Source organism: Arabidopsis lyrata (genome assembly GCF_000004255.2).
Source record: "Arabidopsis lyrata subsp. lyrata unplaced genomic scaffold ARALYscaffold_4, whole genome shotgun sequence".
Classification (NCBI taxonomy): domain Eukaryota; kingdom Viridiplantae; phylum Streptophyta; class Magnoliopsida; order Brassicales; family Brassicaceae; genus Arabidopsis; species Arabidopsis lyrata.
Window position 1 is genome coordinate 2,505,395 of NW_003302552.1, and position 19,312 is coordinate 2,524,706.

The 19,312-nt window shown below is 40.1% G+C and overlaps 2 protein-coding genes across 2 annotated transcripts; both read right to left on the reverse strand.

Annotated features, from left to right (window-relative positions):
* Positions 1-11,444: 11,444 nt before the first annotated feature.
* Positions 11,445-14,103, reverse strand: LOC9316622 (receptor like protein 30). Its single transcript, XM_021027024.1, has one exon. It carries the CDS (start codon positions 13,725-13,727, stop codon positions 12,810-12,812), a length of 918 nt encoding a protein of 305 aa, XP_020882683.1. The 5' UTR covers positions 13,728-14,103; the 3' UTR covers positions 11,445-12,809.
* Positions 14,104-14,211: 108 nt separating this feature from the next.
* LOC9316623 (transmembrane 9 superfamily member 10) lies at positions 14,212-17,074 on the reverse strand. The gene is made up of 6 exons (XM_002880510.2): positions 16,837-17,074; positions 16,346-16,510; positions 16,139-16,248; positions 15,946-16,054; positions 15,754-15,866; positions 14,212-15,679 (listed from the first exon to the last, which is right to left on the reverse strand). The coding sequence occupies exons 1-6, from the start codon at positions 16,942-16,944 to the stop codon at positions 14,371-14,373; spliced, it is 1,914 nt and encodes a 637-aa protein (XP_002880556.1). The 5' UTR covers positions 16,945-17,074; the 3' UTR covers positions 14,212-14,370.
* Positions 17,075-19,312: the final 2,238 nt, after the last annotated feature.

The window sequence follows — 19,312 nt, forward strand, 5'->3', positions numbered from 1 at the left end:
CAGGGCTCCGAGGTTGCGATCGAGTGCTTTGGCTGAAGGCGTGATTGAGCGTTCTGAATTTTTGATCTGTTTCTCCTCTGTTTGAACTCCAAAAGCATCCAAAGTACCTGAAAACAACCAAATATGCAATGCACATGCAATCCTAATGCAAAAACATCCTAAGTATGCAAAACACACTAAAACGACCACTGATGAGATGAAATGTGATTGAAACAATGACAAAGTGATGAAGAATGAATGCTTAAATCATGCAAATTATAGACATATCAACTCCCCCAAACTTAGTCTTTGCTTGCCCTCAAGCAAACAAGAAAACATAAGCGGGAGGAGAGGTTTGAAGTTGGGGACTCAGAACCAAAACATGTGATGAAGTGATTAAGCTCAACGTCCAAGTTAATAGTTCTAAGATGCGAGGTGAACGACTTCTACTTAAAAACTTTAGTCATGCTCTGTCAAGATCCAACTCACACTCAATTGCATAATGCGTCAAAATCAACCAATCCCTTTAACATTCATTAAGTTCAAAAACATGAATCAAGCTGTGCAACGTTAGTGAACTCGTTTGGCTAAGGACAGGTTATGAGACAAAGATGGTCCCTTTAAGGTGGTTCAGATTTTAATAACAGGGGACTCTCAATAAGAATAGACTGAGCTTTAGAAGAATGCTAAAGGTAAGTGTCAACCTATGCATACAAGAATAGCACCCCATCTACCCAATGACATAAACTGTGAATAACAAGTAGATGGTCCTATTTCTAAACCCATTGATGATCCTAAGTCTACCCTTTTGCACTAAAGGCATATTTCGATTTTTTTCTTGGATCAATCTGTCTTTTCTTTTCTTTGGCTCTTGTTCTTAAGGAAAAACTTTCTTATACTCTATGAGTCTAGTCTAGTGAATTGGTTTTTCTTAAACTCTTATGGCTCTTATAATCTTTTCTGTTTTTGTTGCCATCTTTTTTTTTTTTTAGAGCATAACTTAACAATTTTGTACTTCCCAAACATTCACTAGACCTGAGTATGATTTTCAGCTTCCTTCTCCTAAAGACTCTAACCCGTTTTTTTTTTCTTTTCACACTCAACCTCGATCCCCAAATAAGTTCCCACCTAGTCCTACCAAGTCAGAAAACGTGGATTGGAACTACATGAGATACTACTCTTGTCGGCTCAAACCTAACATGTTCTACCAAGCTCAATCCTGAAATAGGCCTCACATGCTCTCACAAATAACATGGCTTGAAAGAAGGGTTGGTTAAGGGTGGGGAAACTACTCCAATAACAGAAGCAGCTACTTGGATTAACAAGAGTGGTGAATAAGTGAAAGAAAATCCAAGTATGTATTCCATCCACGAGTTCAAAACCGATGCAAACATGATAATTATAAGTCAGATTCAAGTTCAAATTGACAGGGAAAGGTTTCATGACATGCGATCGAGTGGTTTCTATAGAACATGGTGCGGTTTTACTTCAAAGTCATTCAAATGCATCAGACAACTAGTAAAGAGGGCATTGAGTTTATTCAGTAAATCAACATGCTTACAAGGTTATTTCCTCATTATCCCCTATGCATATGCAACAATCCTAAATGAAACACTCTAGACTCGATCCTAAATGCAATGCAACTACATGAACACTCTGTTTTTGTGGAATATATTTTCAGAAATTTTCAAATTTTTTTGTTTTTTTTTCATATGTTTTAGATGATATGCAGACTCAAATGATATTCACAAAAAAACAAGTCAAATACGTCTTGAACCCTCCCCCAAACTTAAATTACACAGTCCCTTGTGTAATGAAAATTTGTGAAAGAATTCAAGATAAACACAGGAAAAAAAAAAACAAAAGCGGTATTTACAATTGTGTTTTGGTTTGTTACCTCAGGAAAATTGCCTGGAGATGTAGTCATCCATCTCCGCTTGAGTGTAATCTGTGGGCATGACAGGTCCTAGCTGCGCTTCCACCATCTCTTCATCATTGTGCTCAATTGCAACCCCAGCAGGTTGTTGAGCTCGGCGATCATGCGATCTCCTTCTTGACATTACTCGCCCTTTGCTTGATGAACGGACTATCTTCGCATTCTTCCTCCTCTTGTGTTCTCTGATCTCGTGAGACGAGTGCCTTGCAGGTTCTTGCGGAGCAGCGCGTTTTCTCTGTTGATAGGCGGATTGCCTCGACTGGGCTATGTCATGGCGTCTGGATGGCATGTCTTCGGGCGGGTTGTCTCTTGCGACGGCAGTAGTCGATGATGTGCAGCTGAGGGCCTTGATACACTTTTTGATGATCTTTTCCTGAAACTTGCACCATTTCTGAACTAGACTGAGATTCCGGTGTGATTCAGCGAGACTCTTACTTTCTCGTGAAGGAGGCTTGTGTTCTTCGAAGTGAAACCTGCTTGTGTCATAGTTCTCCCAGCTAATCTCTTCATTGTCGCTCTGTTCTTCTACTTCTTCAGCAACATTTCTGGATGAAGAGCCTCCAATCACAGCATGGAGGGTTTCGATGGGTGGCGAGAAGTCAATGTTGTCTCTCACCGTGATGGTCGTCATTTCGCGGAACGGAATGAGGAATTGTGCATCGTCAAACTTGTAGGCGTATCTCTCATCGTGCATTTGGTGCTCGATCACATGGGTAAGCTTTAGATGGGCAATGTCCATCCACCTTGGTTCAGTTGGAGCCGATGTCAGAGGGACTTCACAAAATTAGAGAATTGGTGTCACCACCCCTCCAACGCAAAGAGCTCCTTTTACTCTCTTCTTGCTATTGGATAAAGCCCACCCTCTGTAGCTACATAGGTGGTTGAAAAGATACATGGATGGAGGTGTGTCGCTTGTATCGCTTCTCATCGTCACGCCGTTCTTGGTGTAACGGAGTAAACTCTTCAACGCCAAGTCCAGCGTCTCCATGTCTGGGTTGGTTAAGGTAGCGGATATACTTCTAGCATAAAGGACATTGGCCAGGGCACGTTGGAAGTAGCGGATAGCCGGGTTACATATAGAATTTCTCTTAGACCTGGCGGAACTGAAAGTGGTGTCATCTCCGATTGTGTTCCACAACGCCTTAATCTCATCTCGTAGGAACTTTGGTTTCGTTTCCGTGCCACTAGGAAACTCGAACATGTCTTCCAACATTTTGATGGTCATGACGTAGTTGCGGCCGTTAATGGTGAAACTCAAGTATCCCAATCCTTCTTTTCTCAATTCTGCAGCTGACAGCCCTTCAAACAACTCCACTTGAACCGTCGAAAGGAATTGAATGGTCTCTTCCTCATAAGAAGGGTAAGGGCGAGACATTAGTGTTGCCATGTGACAATTCTCGAACAGCAGCTCAACGTCCTCCAGAATTCCAAGATCCGCCATGGTCTCCGGATGGGGATACCTTGTTCCCTAGAAAGGGTTTCCCTTGAAGAGGTTGTAGTAATCCTAAGGAGTGAGATTATCCTCTTTTATCTGCGACTTGGTGGTCTTGCGGACTGGTTCTAGAGCGTACTCTGCATCACCCTCCATGTCTTCATCGACGAGTTCATACCGCTCCGTCATTGGTCGCTTCCCTCTTGCGATTTCTCTTAGTCTTCGGTCTTCAGCAATAGCTTGTTCTGTTTCCTCAGCGAATCGCTGATACTCTTCTGCTTCCCTTTCTGGTCTACTTGACCAAGATTCAGCTTCTTCAGCATTGAAGTCAACATTCATGGATGATTGGTAGTTGTGTGCACTCATCTTGAAGCTGAAATTGATTTGAAACTCACAACTAAAGCTTAGTAGGTTAGTGAGAGACAAACAAAGGGAATGAGAGAAGTGACTTCTTGTTGTCAGGCTGCTGCGATCGAGTGGTTATGTGAGTGACGGGTCTGAACGCGTGGTCGAGTGACTTCTGATGGAGATGTGATCGAGTGCTTTGATGGTCTAGGCTACTCGAGTTACGATCTAGCGATTTTAACGCTCTGTTCTAAAGAATAACACTTGAAGCGAAGTAAGATTTGAGAGCGTTTTTGGTGATGAAGTAGAGAGATAAACTAGAGAGATGTTTTAAAATCGCAAGTGATGCAGAAAAGTGAAGAGTAGAGATACTTATCTCCCTTTGGCGATTTGAATGTGTGGAGGAGGTGTGTTGCCTTTAAATGGACGGATGGGATGGAATGACCCTTTATGATGTCGGCAGGATGGGTCTGCTTTAACCTACGCGCCTTGTGATTGAGTATGGGCCGTTAATCCTTCACTTGTGTGTCATGGGCTACAGGGGGACGCAACTTGGGCCTTTTTTTGGAGTGTAGGTAGAGATTTAAGTCCAGTGGACTTCATGGATGCATGGGTTGTCATTGAAGTTCTCGTCGGACACTTTCACCTACCTTTGCGATCGAGTGAAATGGGTTAGCCAAATAAATGACCACTAGATCTCACCAAGTGTGTGTTGCGATCGAGTGGTTTAAAAACATTGTTGAAAGGGATGTGATCCAAAACCGCTAGTTTGCATGCCCAAGCACTCCATTCCTATGTTGCGATCGAGTGGTTTAGTAAAAATTGAAACAATTTTTATTTCAACACTCGATCGCACACTTGTTTATTACTCCAGATGCTACTTATTCCCTGAGAACCAAAGACACAACCAAAACACATAAAAAAAAAAAAAAAGTATATACAAGGATAATCATGGGACTTCCTCCCAAGTGAGCTTGTTTAGAGTCTCTAGCTTGACTCCTCACACTTATAAGGCTGAAAATATGTGACAGAGAGAACTTGAAACGTCCTCTTCTTCACTGATCTCATCGTCGTACTCAGCATTCCCCCTTGATAGTTGTACAGCTGAGTACTCAATTCCCCTTTTCTCAAAGTAAGCTCCTTCCTCTTCTGGTGGACAGTCTTTTTCTTCTGACCATCCTGAAGTGACTTTCCCTCTTGAAGTGACTTTCCCTCTTGAAGTGACTTTCCCTCTTGAAGTAATGTCACATGGCAACACTAATGTCTCGCCCTTACCCTGCTTATGAGGAAGAGACCATTAAATTCCTTTCGACGGTTCAAGTGGAGTTGTTTGAAGGGCTGTCAGCTGCAGAATTGAGAAAAGAAGGATTGGGATACTTGAGTTTCACCATTAACGGTTGCAACTACGTCATGACCATCAAAATGTTGGAAGACATGTTCGAGTTTCCTAGTGGCACGGGAACGAAACCAAAGTTCCTACGAGATGGATTAAGGCGTTGTGGAACACAATCGGAGATGACACCACTTTCAGTTCCGCCAGGTCTAAGAGAAATTCTATCTGTAACCCGGCTATCCGCTACTTCCAACGTGCCCTGGCCAATGTCCTTTATGCTAGAAGTATATCTGCTACCTTAACTAACCCAAACATGGAGACGCTAGACTTGGCGTTGAAGTGTTTACTCCGTTACACAAAGAACGGCGTGACGATGAGAAGCGATACAAGCGACACACCTCTGTCCATGTATCTTTTTAACCACCTATGTAGCTACAGAGGGTGGGCTTTATCCAATAGCAAGAAGAGAGTAAAAGGAGCTCTTTGCGTTGGAGGGGTGGTGACACCAATTCTCCAATTTTGTGAAGTCCCTCTGACATCGGCTCCAACTGAACCAAGGTGGATGGACATTGCCCATCTAAAGCTTACCCATGTGATCGAGCACCAAATGCACGATGAGAGATACGCCTACAAGTTTGACCATCCGGCGGTAGGAGATGCACAATTCCTCATTCCGTTCCGCGAAATGACGACCATCACGGTGAGAGACAACATTGACTTCTCGCCACCCATCGAAACCCTCCATGGTGTGATTGGAGGCTCTTCATCCAGAAATGTTGCTGAAGAAGTAGAAGAACAGAGCGACAATGAAGAGATTAGCTGGGAGAACTATGACACAAGCAGGTTTCACTTCGAAGAACACAAGCCTCCTTCACGAGAAAGTAAGAGTCTCGCTGAATCACACCGGAATCTCAGTCTAGTTCAGAAATGGTGCAAGTTTCAGGAAAAGATCATCAAAAAGTGTATCAAGGCCCTCAGCTGCACATCATCGACTACTGCCGTCGCAAGAGACAACCCGCCCGAAGACATGCCATCCAGACGCCATGACATAGCCCAGTCGAGGCAATCCGCCTATCAACAGAGAGAACGCGCTGCTCCGCAAGAACCCGCAAGGCACTCGTCTCACGAGATCAGAGAACACAAGAGGAGGAAGAATGCGAAGATAGTCCGTTCATCAAGCAAAGGGCGAGTAATGTCAAGAAGGAGATCGCATGATCGCCGAGCTCAACAACCTGCTGGGGTTGCAATTGAGCACAATGATGAAGAGATGGTGGAAGCGCAGCTAGGACCTGTCATGCCCACATATTACACTCAAGCGGAGATGGATGACTACATCTCCAGGCAATTTTCCTGAGGTAACACACCAAAACACAATTGTAAATACCGCTTTTGTTGTTTTTTCCTGTGTTTATCTTGAATTCTTTCACAAATTTTCATTACACAAGGGACTGTATAATTTAAGTTTGGGGGAGGGTTCATGATGTATTTGACTTGTTTTTTGTGAATATCATTTGAGTCTGCATATCATCTAAAACATAGAAAAAAAAACAAAAAAATTTGAAAATTTCTGAAAATGTATTCCACAAAAACAGAGTGTTCATATAGTTGCATTGCATTTAGGATCGAGTCTAGAGTGTTTCATTTAGGATTGTTGCATATGCATAGGGGATAATGAGGAAATAACCTTGTAAGCATGTTGATTTACTGAATAAACTCAATGCCCTCGTTACTAGTTGTCTTATGCATTTGAATGACTTTGAAGTAAAACCGCACCATGTTCTATAGAAACCACTCGATCTCATGTCATGAAACCTTTCCCTGTCAATTTGAACTTGAATCTGACTTATAATTATCATGTTTGCATCGGTTTTGAACTCGTGGATAGAATACATACTTGGATTTTCTTTCTCTTATTCACCACTCTTGTTAATCCAAGTAGCTGCTTCTGTTATTGGAGTAGTTTCCCCACCCTTAACCAACCCTTCTTTCAAGCCATGTTATTTGTGAGAGCATGTGAGGCCTATTTCAGGATTGAGCTTGGTAGAACGTGTTAGGTTTGAGCCGACAAGAGTAGTATTTCATGTAGTTCCAATCCGCGTTTTCGGACTTGGTAGGACTAGGTGGGAACTTATTTGGGGATTGAGATTGAGTGTGAAAAGAAAAAAAAAACGGATTAGAGTCTTTAGGAGAAGGAAGCTGAAAATCATATTCAGGTCTAGTGAATGTTTGGGAAGTACAGAATTGTTAAGTTATGCTCTAAAAAAAAAAAAAAGATGGCAACAAAAACAGAAAAGATTATAAGAGCCATAAGAGTTTAAGAAAAACCAATTCACTAGACTAGACTCATAGAGTATAAGAAAGTTTCTCCTTAAGAACAAGAGCCAAAGAAAAGAAAAGACAGATTGATCCAGAAAAAAAAATCGAAATATGCCTTTAGTGCAAAAGGGTAGACTTAGGATCATCAATGGGTTTAGAAATAGGACCATCTACTTGTTATTCACAGTTTATGTCATTGGGTAGATGGGGTGCTATTCTTGTATGCATAGGTTGGCACTTACCTTTAACATTCTTCTAAAGCTCAGTCTATTCTTATTGAGAGTCCCCTTTTATTAAAATCTGAACCACCTTAAAGGGACCATCTTTGTCTCATAACCTGTCCTTAGCCAAACGAGTTCACTAACGTTGCACAGCTTGATTCATGTTTTTGAACTTAATGAATGTTAAAGGGATTGGTTGATTTTGACGCATTATGCAATTGAGTGTAGGTTTGGATCTTAACAGAGCATGGCTAAAATTTTTAAGTAGAAGTCGTTCACCTCGCATCTTAGAACTATTAACTTGGACATTGAGCTTAATCACTTCATCACATGTTTTGGTTCTGAGTCCCCAACTTCAAACCTCTCCGCCCGCTTATGTTTTCTTGTTTGCTTGAGGGCAAGCAAAGACTAAATTTGGGGGAGTTGATATGTCTATAATTTGCATGATTTAAGCATTCATTCTTCATCACTTTGTCATTGTTTCAATCACATTTCATCTCATAAGTAGTCGTTTTAGTGTGTTTTGCATACTTAGGATGTTTTTGCATTAGGATTGCATGTGCATTGCATATTTGGTTGTTTTCAGGTACTTTGAATGCTTTTGGAGTTCAAACAGAGGAGAAACATAACACAAATTCAGAACGCTCAATCACTCCTTCAGCCAAAGCACTCGATCGCAACCTCGGAGCCCTGACAGAGCAAAGCACTCGATCGCAACCCCAGAAACTGTCATGAAGGCCAAAACCACTCGATCACAACCCCGGAGAAGCCAGCAGCTTAGTTTCACTCGATCGCAAGCCCGGAGAGATCACCCACTCTACACCACTCGATCACCACCTTGTCATCAGAAGCCCATCTACTCATTCTTCACTCAACCAAACAAGCTGAGCATACGAAAGAGAAGAGAAGCTGAAGAAACCACTCGATCACCACCTCACGTCATCTACTCGATCGTACCACTCGATCGCAGGTTCGCTGGACCATTCCATCTCGTCTTCACTACAGACCACTCGATCGCAAGACGGAGTTCCTGAAGCCCAGTTTGATCAGTTTCACTCGATCACATGGAGGCCCATTTCAGCCCATCAGATGCTCGATCGCAGAGTCTCGATGTGAAGACCACTATCTCGAACTTTCCTTATTTAACTTTTTTTCGCTTATATAAGCAGCCTCTAAGGGTTTTCCCTAGGGCATCGAGTCTTTATTTTCAGTTTTTACCTAGACTTGTTTTCGTAGCCGCAGTGTGTTCTTCCTGCGACTTTGTATTCGCTTTCAAGTATTTTATAATTCAGTTTTCATTTCAGTCTTTATCATTTCCTGTTATCATGTTTTCAATCGTTTCATTGCTATTGTTTTTGGTTATGTCTGAGTAGTGAATTGTATTTCTGAGGATGGGATAGAGTAGTCGTGGTTGTCTTAGTCGATTTAGATGGTTGAGTTTAGATTGTTTGAATCCCTTCTGGATTAGTTGCACTTATTGCTTGTTCCTTTCTGATCAACTGCAATATGAATCCAGACATTCCCGCACCCAAAAGGTGTTTAATGGAATGTCCGATCCACTAATTCCAGAGATACTCGTCTCTATCCCAAGGTATTGGCCGTTTAGAGCGGGTATTGGCTTTAACAAGTTGATTTGATATTGCCTGCTTAGTTAGAGATCGCTAATGGTGATTAGGTCTGTGTCTAGCTATGCTTGAGAATTTCTATCAAGGTGGTGAATTGATTTGCTTTTGAACTTGTTGTCAAGGGATAGCTTCTGTGAAGTTTTGTCAACCGTCTAAATAGATTAAGGAGACCACGCTATTCGATTACACTGTCCTTAGGAATCTCTTATCCATTTGATTGCCTGTTATCTTACCTGCTTTGTTATTCTACTGTCTGCTATTGCTAGTTTGCATTCCAGTTTCATTTTATTTCTGTTATTTCGCATTAGGACTGTTAGAAAACCAAAACTCTCTGTTTGGCTTGACTTAGCAAATTCTGATCATATCTCATCTGTTTACATCACACTAGATTGGATTGACACCCTATAGTACTACAACGACATGGTAGTGCTTTAGGATTAATTGATCTTAAAAGCCTATTATCAGAGGTGTCAACCTATAGGCAGCAACGGATCTGTTTCCTTCGGCGCTATTATCATCAACCAGTAAGGTCCTACTGTAGTCTTTCTTTTCGATAGCGGCCGCAAGGAACTCCTTTTTTTCATCACAAGCCTCAGTTATCGGTTTGGAGAGCGCTTTGCGCTTGGCTGCAAGGGCCCGAGATGACAACCCCTGAGTTGAGGGGGGAGGCGGAAGATGGTGAAGTTGACATGGGGGACTCATCCTGAGTTTGTGATTGGCTTCTATGAATCGCTCGAGAGTGAAAGAATTCCAAAGGGTTTCCCCTTCGAGAATTGTCTTGAAGAATCCAATGAATTCTTCAGACGGGAGAGTCAGAGCGACGAAAGCTGCGAAGTGAAACAACGAGTTTAATCAGTGAAAAATAATGAAACAACTAGGAAAGACATATGCGACCTAATTTCTACCAGGCTTTGCAGACCACTTCGATGGAAGTAAATCTGAAAGATTTCCGATTGAGGCGGGAGTTTTCTTAATCAGAAACCAAGGATGGTGCCAATTTTCATCCTTGTTCGGAAGGTGTGAGATGATGTTTCTGTTGGCGTTTGGGTACGCTGAGAAATACCCCGTTTTCTTCGACGAACTTCTCACGCTTAGAAGTTCGTTCAGCTCGGCGACTCCGATAATATATCCGGCCTCCGCCGCAACTGTTATAATTCCGAGAATGGTTCGAAGAAGATTGGGGGTTAATTGAGGAAGAGCGATTTCAAGAACCGCTAGATATCGAACCAAGGCTTCGGGAAGGGGAAAGGTTAATCCACAACCATTGAAATAGATCTCGTATACACAGAAGTAGCCGTCGCGATGATTTTCTGGGGACTCCGTGGGATCGGATATTTGTGCCTCCGCCATAATTCCCGGTGGAATCCGGCAAAGCTCCTTCAATCGCTCAAGGGATTGAAGAGTACAGGTGGATCTGTAGTGCGGCCCAGCGATGTCGTTAGGGCGAGTGCATTCATCATTACTAGAACGCCTCTCGTCGAAGGACGGAGATTCAGGTCTATCGGAATCGGAAGTCATTGGGAGGAATGATAAATTCAAGTTTCGGGAAAGAGAAAGCTTGACGAAGAAAGCAGAGAAAGTTTCTAACCAAAAAAGAAAAGAGTAAAAGTAATATTACCTCACGCAAGCTAAGTGGTAATGATGGAACCGCCTTGGGAGTCGTGGGGGAAGTAGAAAAGTTTTCCCGCTTTAATAGTAAATAATTAAGATACGGTCATGATGGTGACAGATGTCACACGGGTAAATATGGATAGCACCGAGATTAAAGGACTGATGAGATCTTGGCGGGAAAATCAGAGGATTCTCAAGCGCAATCTTTGGTCATCAAAGCATAAAAAGTCTTCCGAATTGGAATGGCACTTCGAAAGACTTGGGGGGCTAATTGTTAGTGTCGGATCCCGCACGGATAGTTTGGGACCAACCAAAGATTGCCACGTAGGCAGGAGGAAAGCCCACGAGGGGTAAGGCCCATTAGACCCACAAGCCAAAGGTATGGTCGAAGTGCATATGCCACGAAGGAAGACCGAAGTGGCTACATCTCGGGATGAGGACGGAGTTGAAGTCGCGGGTGGTTCATCTCGAGATTAATTGGGCGAGGCCCGTGAAGATCGGAATTAGTTTAAATTCGAACGTTTGAGCATTAAACTCGAAGATTGAAACGGACACATTTAAGAGAAAATAATTGTATTCCATTATTAATTAAATGTCGATTGCTAGTATAAATAGAAGGGGCAGAGGTCATGTAACAGACACGCAATTCTTTCTAAGAATAATACTATAGCCTTTTTCTCAATTCATAGCTTTGTCGTATCAATTTCTATATTCAAGAATATTCGTTCTCACAAAACAAACAAATACTTGAGTGTGTGATTCCGACATCCACAGCCTAGGATTTGGGACATGAGTTATTCTGCAAATATCATCAAGACCATAAAGCTTGGGGTTATCCATGAATGAAGAACAATTTTGGCTTTGAAACTGTGCGCCGCGTGGTATTGGACCTTCAAGATATCGGGGAATCTGACCTGACAGCTGATTCCGGGATAAATCTAATGTCTCAAGATTCGTCATATTTGCCAATGATCGAGGTATATTGCTTGTGAAAGCATTATTCGACAAGTTGAGAAAACGTAACCCCTTCAACAAGCCAATGGATTCAGGGATCTTTCCATAAAACCTGTTTCGTGAAAAGTCAATGGCTGTGAAGTCTGTTCGGATCTTCTCGAACTCTGTATCTACACCTTTGTGCACTATTTCCATTGAACTAATGTAAGGACTGAAAGTATTCTGGAAATTGTGATCATTCAAGAAGATGGAATATCCCATATATATATAGCACCATCATTTTCTGGGTTTAATGTAGTCATTTGATGCCAGCTGGAAAAATCGAAAGCTGGGAAAGTTCCAGTGAAGTCATTATGTGAGACATCAATAACTTCTAAGTATTGAAACCAAATGTAGACTTGGTCTTGATAAATTGGCCCATAGAATTGGTTGGATCGGAGGATGAGGACATTTAAAAATGGCATAGAACCCAACCAAGATGGAAACTTGTCCTTGAATTGGTTTCCTTCCACATTCAAAAATTCCATGTACGTACAATTGATCAAGGTTTTTGGGAGTTTTCCTTCCAACCGGTTGCGGCTAACATCAAGTGCGTTTAAATTGGCAGCATTGAGAAACACATCTGGAAGAATCCCACTGAAATTGTTGTTTCCCAGATTAAGCACTTGAAGAGAATAAGCGATATTCCCTAAACATGGAGGAATTGAGCCATTGAAGCTATTGTTGGACAAATCTAAGATCTTTAGCGATATAATCTCGCAGATCCAATGGGGAAATGGTCCTCGGAATGAATTCGAATCAAGCTGCAACGCATTCATTTGTGGTTGATCCAGAACTTCTGACGATTTTCCAAAGCCACTAAAAGAGTTGTGAGAAAGTTTCAGCATTCTCAATCTCAATAAGCAACCTGGTACTTTTCCTTCCAACTTATTGTTGGGAAGATCTAACTCTCCCAGATTGAGAAATTTTGATATGAATTCTGGGATTTGGCCAACAAATTTGTTATCGGCAAGGCTGAGACCACTAAGATTAGACGATGACGATGTATTCCCAAAATCTATAGGTCCCATTGTAACGAAGGGATCTTGAACAAGGATGTTGGGAAACGCCCGGAAAACGAGTTGTTACTAATATCTAGACTTTCGAGTTTGAGAAATTTAGATATGGATTCCGGTATTGGACCATCGAATTTGTTACCAGAAAGGTCTAGACCACTAAGATTAGACGATGACGATGTATTCCCAAAATTTATAGGTCCCGTGAAGTTATTTCTCCACAAATAAACCATTTGTAACGAAGGAAAAGGCCCGAAAAATAAGTTTAGGCTCACATCAAAATACTCCAAGTTGTGGAATCGGCTCATGTCGGGTATAAACTCGGGTTCAAAGTAGTTATAACTGAGATCGAGTTGGATCAACTTCGTTAAGTTGGCAAATGAAACAGAAATTTTTCCACTTAAGTTGTTATGGGCAAGGACCAGGTACCTTAGTTGGGTTAAGTTTCCAATTGAAGCTGGAACTTGACCAACTAATTCATTATTTGAAAGGTCAAGCGTCGTGAGATGGGAAAGATTCCCAAATGAAGAAGGAATCTCTCCATAAAGCTTGCAATTTAAAAGGGATAGGTTTTGAAGATATCGGAGTTTGAAAAGACCACTATTTGGTTTCAAAGTGTTGTTGAGAGGGTCGTCATGAAGGTAAAGTGAAATCACCTGGCCATATTTAGCATCGCACGTGACAGCCTCCCAAGAACAGCAATCAGTGCTCTTGTTCCATATACTCATATGATTAAATATCTCGGAGTTCATTGTTCCCCGAAACTCGTGTTTGAACTCCAAAAGAGCATCCCTCTGATCATGGCGGCAACGGTTGAGCGTAGGAGAAGCAAGAATGTGTAGAACAAAGGAAAACAAGAAGAAGAAATACAAGGTAACAACAATACCAGAAAATGAATAAGACTGGCTTGGTATTACCATTACTTTTTTTTTTTTTTCTTAAGTTTGTGATAGGTTATAATTATGGCTTCTGAAATCTCTTTAAAAAGACCCAAAAATAAAATCAATTGTTGAGCTCTTGACTTTGCGTCAACTCGTGGGTCTTCCACTCATCCTGTCGTCAACTGTGCCATTAACTCATTACTCCCACCTCATGATTTTATCCATCACACTCTATTGACTTGACCTTGTCGATTATCTTTTTGACTATTCTACAAACATTAATACTATCCCAATGTGTTATAATACCCTCACATAAATGTAAGTAAGACATCCTGTGAAGGTATGACATAACCAGCATCCATTCCGACACCTGGCTCATAAAACAGCCGGATCAAGCTAAGCTTCTCCTCCATCTCTTTGGAAAGCTTTGCGGTGAAGGAGGAAAAACTGCTCTAGCATTGCACCGTAAGCCGAAATAAAACTGAGACTCATAAAAGTTGCTGTTCTTATGAGAGAGTTGTTGTACTCTTGAGATCTATGTATGTTTACAATAAAATGGAGTTTATGTCTACATATCTCAAAATCATCACAAAATTTAAAAGGAGGAAACAAAAAAGAACGAAACGAAATTTTTCGGAAGAACAAGATTTAAGATACAGCTTACTAAGAAGGTGATTAAAGATCAATCAATTTTAACTGAAGAGTAGATAAGCCTGGTGAACCAAAAGCATGCGTAGAAACCAATTGCACCAGTAAAGACGAAGAAAACGTATGAAACTATGAGCATGTACCCAAAATAGAGCACTGCAGAGACGAGCTTTGTGATCTCGAGTTTGGTGTAGAAGTAAAAGACTGCGTAAAGAAAGAGGTAAACCGCTGAAGAGCCTGATGTTAAGTAAGATCTCCACCACCATTGATAGTCTTCACTACAGAGCTGAAAATAACAGAGGACGACTGTGATCTCTGCGCAAGTTATGATCAATATGATGAAGACAATGAAGAGAAACCCGAATATGTAGTAGAATTGGTGTAGCCATATCGAGGTGAGTATGAAGAAGAGCTCGATGAAGACTGCGCCGAATGGGAGAATGCCTCCAATCAAAATGGAGAAGATTGGGTTCATGTACCAGGCCTGTATTGGGATCTGCCTCGGAATCTTGTTGGTTTTCACTGGATCTTCTGGTGCAAGTTTTCTGAAACCAATGTAGCCACCGATGAAGACAAGTGGAACAGAGATACCAAACCAGAGGACAACCAAAGCAAACATTGTACCAAATGGAACAGCCCCAGATGATTTTTGTCCCCAGATTATGGCATTCAGAACAAAGAAGGCGACAAAGATGGTAGCGGGAAACATGAATGCGGTTTTCAGAGCGATTTTCTTCCATTCGGTTCCTCGTAAAGATTTGTAGAGGCGTGAAGACACGTATCCTGCCAATAGTCCCATGAATACCCAAAGCAAAAGCATAGCCGTCATAAGACCACCACGGTTTGAAGGAGATAAAAAGCCAAGACACGCGAAGATCATGGTGACAAGAATCATTCCAAAGCATTGAACTCCAGTGCCTGCGTAGACACAGAGCAACTCCGGGTTTGTTGGCGATCTGAAAACATCTCCGTGTACCAATTTCCAACCCGTCTCTTCGAGGGCCTCTTCATGAGTCTCTAACTGATTGTAGTTGGAAATATCTCGGTAGAGTGTTCTTAGCATGATCATTGCAACCATACCAGAGAGAAAAAGAACAATCATCATGGAATTAACGATTGAGAACCAATGAATCTGATCATCAGCCATCAAAAGGTAAGTGTCCCACCTAGACGCCCATTTCACCTCACTCTCCTGGAAATCAACATCATATGTGAATATAATCTCGTTCCCTTCTTCGACCTCCTGAGGAGACTCAGAGTTAGTGACTGCACGCTTTGTATGTGGATCACATGTCGTTAACCGAGCCTTTTCATTCCATTGACCTTCATATTCATGCTTGACACTGCATTGAAATAAAACCAGTATATGTTAGTCTACACAATACAGGTCAAGGTCCTTGAATCACAAAAAAGCTACCTGAACGGCTTGACTTCAAAGCCGACGATTCTTGAAGAATCAGTCTGTATATCTCTGTGATACCTAACAGTGAAGGTCAAGTGGTTGTGGATAAAATACTTTTCCTCCTTTTTCTACAGCAAAATGAAATAAATAAGAACTCCTCCCATTGAAACATTAACATATACAGAAAATGTAATAATGAGCTCTTACACCAGCAAAGATTCCCTTGAGACCAACATGGAAACCATGCTGATACACTACAACATTGTCCTGATCTGGCCTTTGCACCGGAACAACTAGTGGAAGGTTGTCCAAAATCCTGCATAAGAAATCAATCTTCCACATAAACCAGAAGAAGAAAAAAAACACAGTCAACCAATAGCCACAAAACCAATCTTCTCACATGTTGACCCGATATTCATCAGCAATCTTCTCCTTTAACGCCTTGGCGGTTTTCTTATCAAGCTTCACACGACAAACCGCAGCGCACATCTGCGACTCCCTCATTTTAAACTGCAACAAAGAATCAAACAGACATAAATATCTCATCAACCACCATATAAACAAGACACACATATAGAGAAAGAACCAAGAAGAAACAAGAACATACCACAAAGGGAGAGTTCTCAATTCGATCACCACGAAGAACTTCACCGAGATTCTCAGCACTATCAACAATATGTTCAGGACGACAATAAGGAAGAGAATAGTAGGAATATGGAAGTTGAGTCTTTGTAGATGTCAATTTATTAACTTTCACCATCAATGCATCACCCTGAAAAACAAAACCATAACTCCAAAGTTTAAACCTTTATAGATTATCAAAATCATACATTCTTCTACTCCAATTTTTATACCTCCAATAGCTAGATTCACACAGCAACAAGTTTAAACAATGTCTAATACATATATACTAATGAAACATTCTCTTTAAACCCAAATCTCATAAAACAGAGCCATAGATCCAGTTTTAACAAAATTTCTTGATCAATTGCGTCGGATCTAAACCCATTGTGAATCAAAGCTCTAATAAGAAGCTGCATTTGTGAAAGACACAAGAGAGAAGACAGATACAGATACAGAGGTGATTTTGTGACTAACCATTTGGAAATCTTGAGGAGCGACGCCGGGAAGGTAAAATCCATGGATATTGACATTAAGGAAGAAGAAGACGAAAAGGGTGAAGATCAAAATCCGAACTTTCGCCATGGATTAGCTCGATTTCGTCTTTGTCTTCTTCGTAGAGTGAAATTTCTTATATGAAGGAGAAGAGAGTGGGAAGAAACATGGCAATTGGACGATTTATGGCCGTTGGATCTTTTTAGTGTCTCGTTTGATTTAATCAACGGTTGAGATTTCCTCTTCTTCTTACATTAGTGTTATTAATCAAATATGAAATATCAAAGTCAACACTTATAAAGGTAAAAGAACAAATTTTAATGGAAATAATAACGTCCGATTACGATAAATCTAAGGAAAACAATTTTTTTTTTTTGTTAATTTAGGTAGATTAGATGAAACTTGTAAACGTAGCAAAGTAGAAATGAGTTTGTGTGGAGCATACGAATAATTATGAAAAAGTATTAAAAAATAAAAGATTTAAATCAATAAGAAGACTTGAATTTGGTTAATGAAGGTGACCTGCTAACTATTCTAGCAGATTATGAAACCTACCCACACCAGCAACCACCTTCACACATGATTAAATGTATCATTACCAAGACAATATGTAAAAAATACACATACACACAATACAAATCGGCATTAGGTAAATTTATCAATGATTGTGGAAACTTATTTCTATTTTATTATAAAGTAAAAGCAGTCGTTAGCAACTTAGCATTAGAATAATTTGAAAATATAAGAAATATCAACTTACTTGTCGTAGGCCAAATTGCTACATGTGAGCCGACTCTTTGATGTTGTTGGTGATCGGGAACATGGACTTTGGTATTTTAAGGTATAATATAGTTTTTAGGCGTACTAGGTGTTGTCGTGTGCACCATCTCGAAATAACGATTACAAAAGTTCAAGATGCGCTTATTCTAATCCCATCGGCAAAATGTGGCATTGTTTTTTAGAGACATTCGATAAATAGCTACGACTTTTGTTTTCAGCAAAAGGTATATGGGGACCAAATTCGTCATAGGCAACCAATAGAACTGTGGTGATGTTGTTTGGTTTCGTAGAGCGAGTCTTGTCTCTCTTTCATCATAACTTGGTTTACCAATAAGAATTGATATCAATGGTGTTTGTATAAGCACTTGGAAAATATTGAAATTTTTATTTTTTTCATGGAGAGTTAGACGAAACTAGTGACCATATATGTATCATCAACTTAGGCCTTGAATGGTGTAAGCGGGCCGAGTGGAGCAACTGCTTCTTTTTTTGGACTGCTTTTAAAGTTACCATTCAACAGTTTTTATTATAAAAGCAGATCATTATTAAAGTAGTAATAAAATTAAATGTGAACCACAAGCAGATCAAATACGTGAACAAAATTCTTGCACACAAGCAGATCAAAGGAACGCTCGTGTATAGGTGTGTTCCAAACAGATCACCCACATCTTTTAATTATAGTATTATTTATTAATGATTTATTTGTTCATAATAATTTTTTATTTTTCCTATTAACATAAGTATACCAAAACTAAAAATCAATTTATTCTAATAAATACACCAAGATATTTATTATTATTTTTTATTATTGTTTTCATGGTTTTAAGTTATTACATTAATATTTGTACGCTAACTAATAACTTGTAATGTGTAATATATTCATAAATATTTTAGTAATCAGTATAAAACACATCATTTATAGTTTTACTAATATCATTTATGTATATTATTTTATTTCACAAATAAACAATAAATTATATGGATTTATGTATGTATTATAAGTATGTCATTATAATCGAACCGCTTGATCCGCATTTGTACCGCTAGATCTGCTTGATCCGCTTTTGTTCTGCTTTGTACGCCTGATCCGCTTGATCCGCTCCGCCCGATACGCTTTCTCCATTCGGAGCCTTATATATTGTCGGATGAGAGAAGTAACAATCAAAATACGAATTGATTGCTCATCTTACTAGAATTATTGACACTTATATGAACTACTATTTTTTTTATATAAGTAAATAAGCAAAATTGCATAGAACATGTTGGCTATAAGAGTCCTAACAATGGCATTCTAAGTAGGTTGACGAAAATCTATTGGTTCTATACAAAAAAATATTGATATGCTGAGGTAGTCTAAGATAATAATGTTGCATGGGAAGAAGGAATGATAGAATGTAGTCTAATACTTTTGTATCTTTAAATCCTTTTGAGGTTCAGGGTTCAAGATGAGTGCAACGAACATGGAGACTAACGTAATTTATAGAGTACTAGAAAAAAAAAAAAAACTCTTAAATAATTTTGTTTTTCAACCTTACCATAATTGCAATCGTCATCCTCTCTCATCAAGTAGCAATGTTTTGATAAGTTCATAATTCATATATTGAAAACCAAGACTAATTTCTCATGCAAGATTTTTCTCATATAAAAATACATATTTAGAAACATATACATTTTTCTA

Excerpts from the sequence above, each read along its gene's own strand:
- LOC9316622 (XM_021027024.1), bottom strand. The coding sequence starts at position 13,727 with ATGGTAATACCAAGCCAGTCTTATTCATTTTCTGGTATTGTTGTTACC.
- LOC9316623 (XM_002880510.2), bottom strand. The coding sequence starts at position 16,944 with ATGGCGAAAGTTCGGATTTTGATCTTCACCCTTTTCGTCTTCTTCTTC. Across the intron at positions 16,249-16,345 it reads TTGAGAACTCTCCCTTTGTG|TTTAAAATGAGGGAGTCGCA; the intron begins GTATGTTCTTGT and ends TCTTTGTTGCAG. Across the intron at positions 15,680-15,753 it reads TTTGAAGTCAAGCCGTTCAG|TGTCAAGCATGAATATGAAG; the intron begins GTAGCTTTTTTG and ends ATTTCAATGCAG.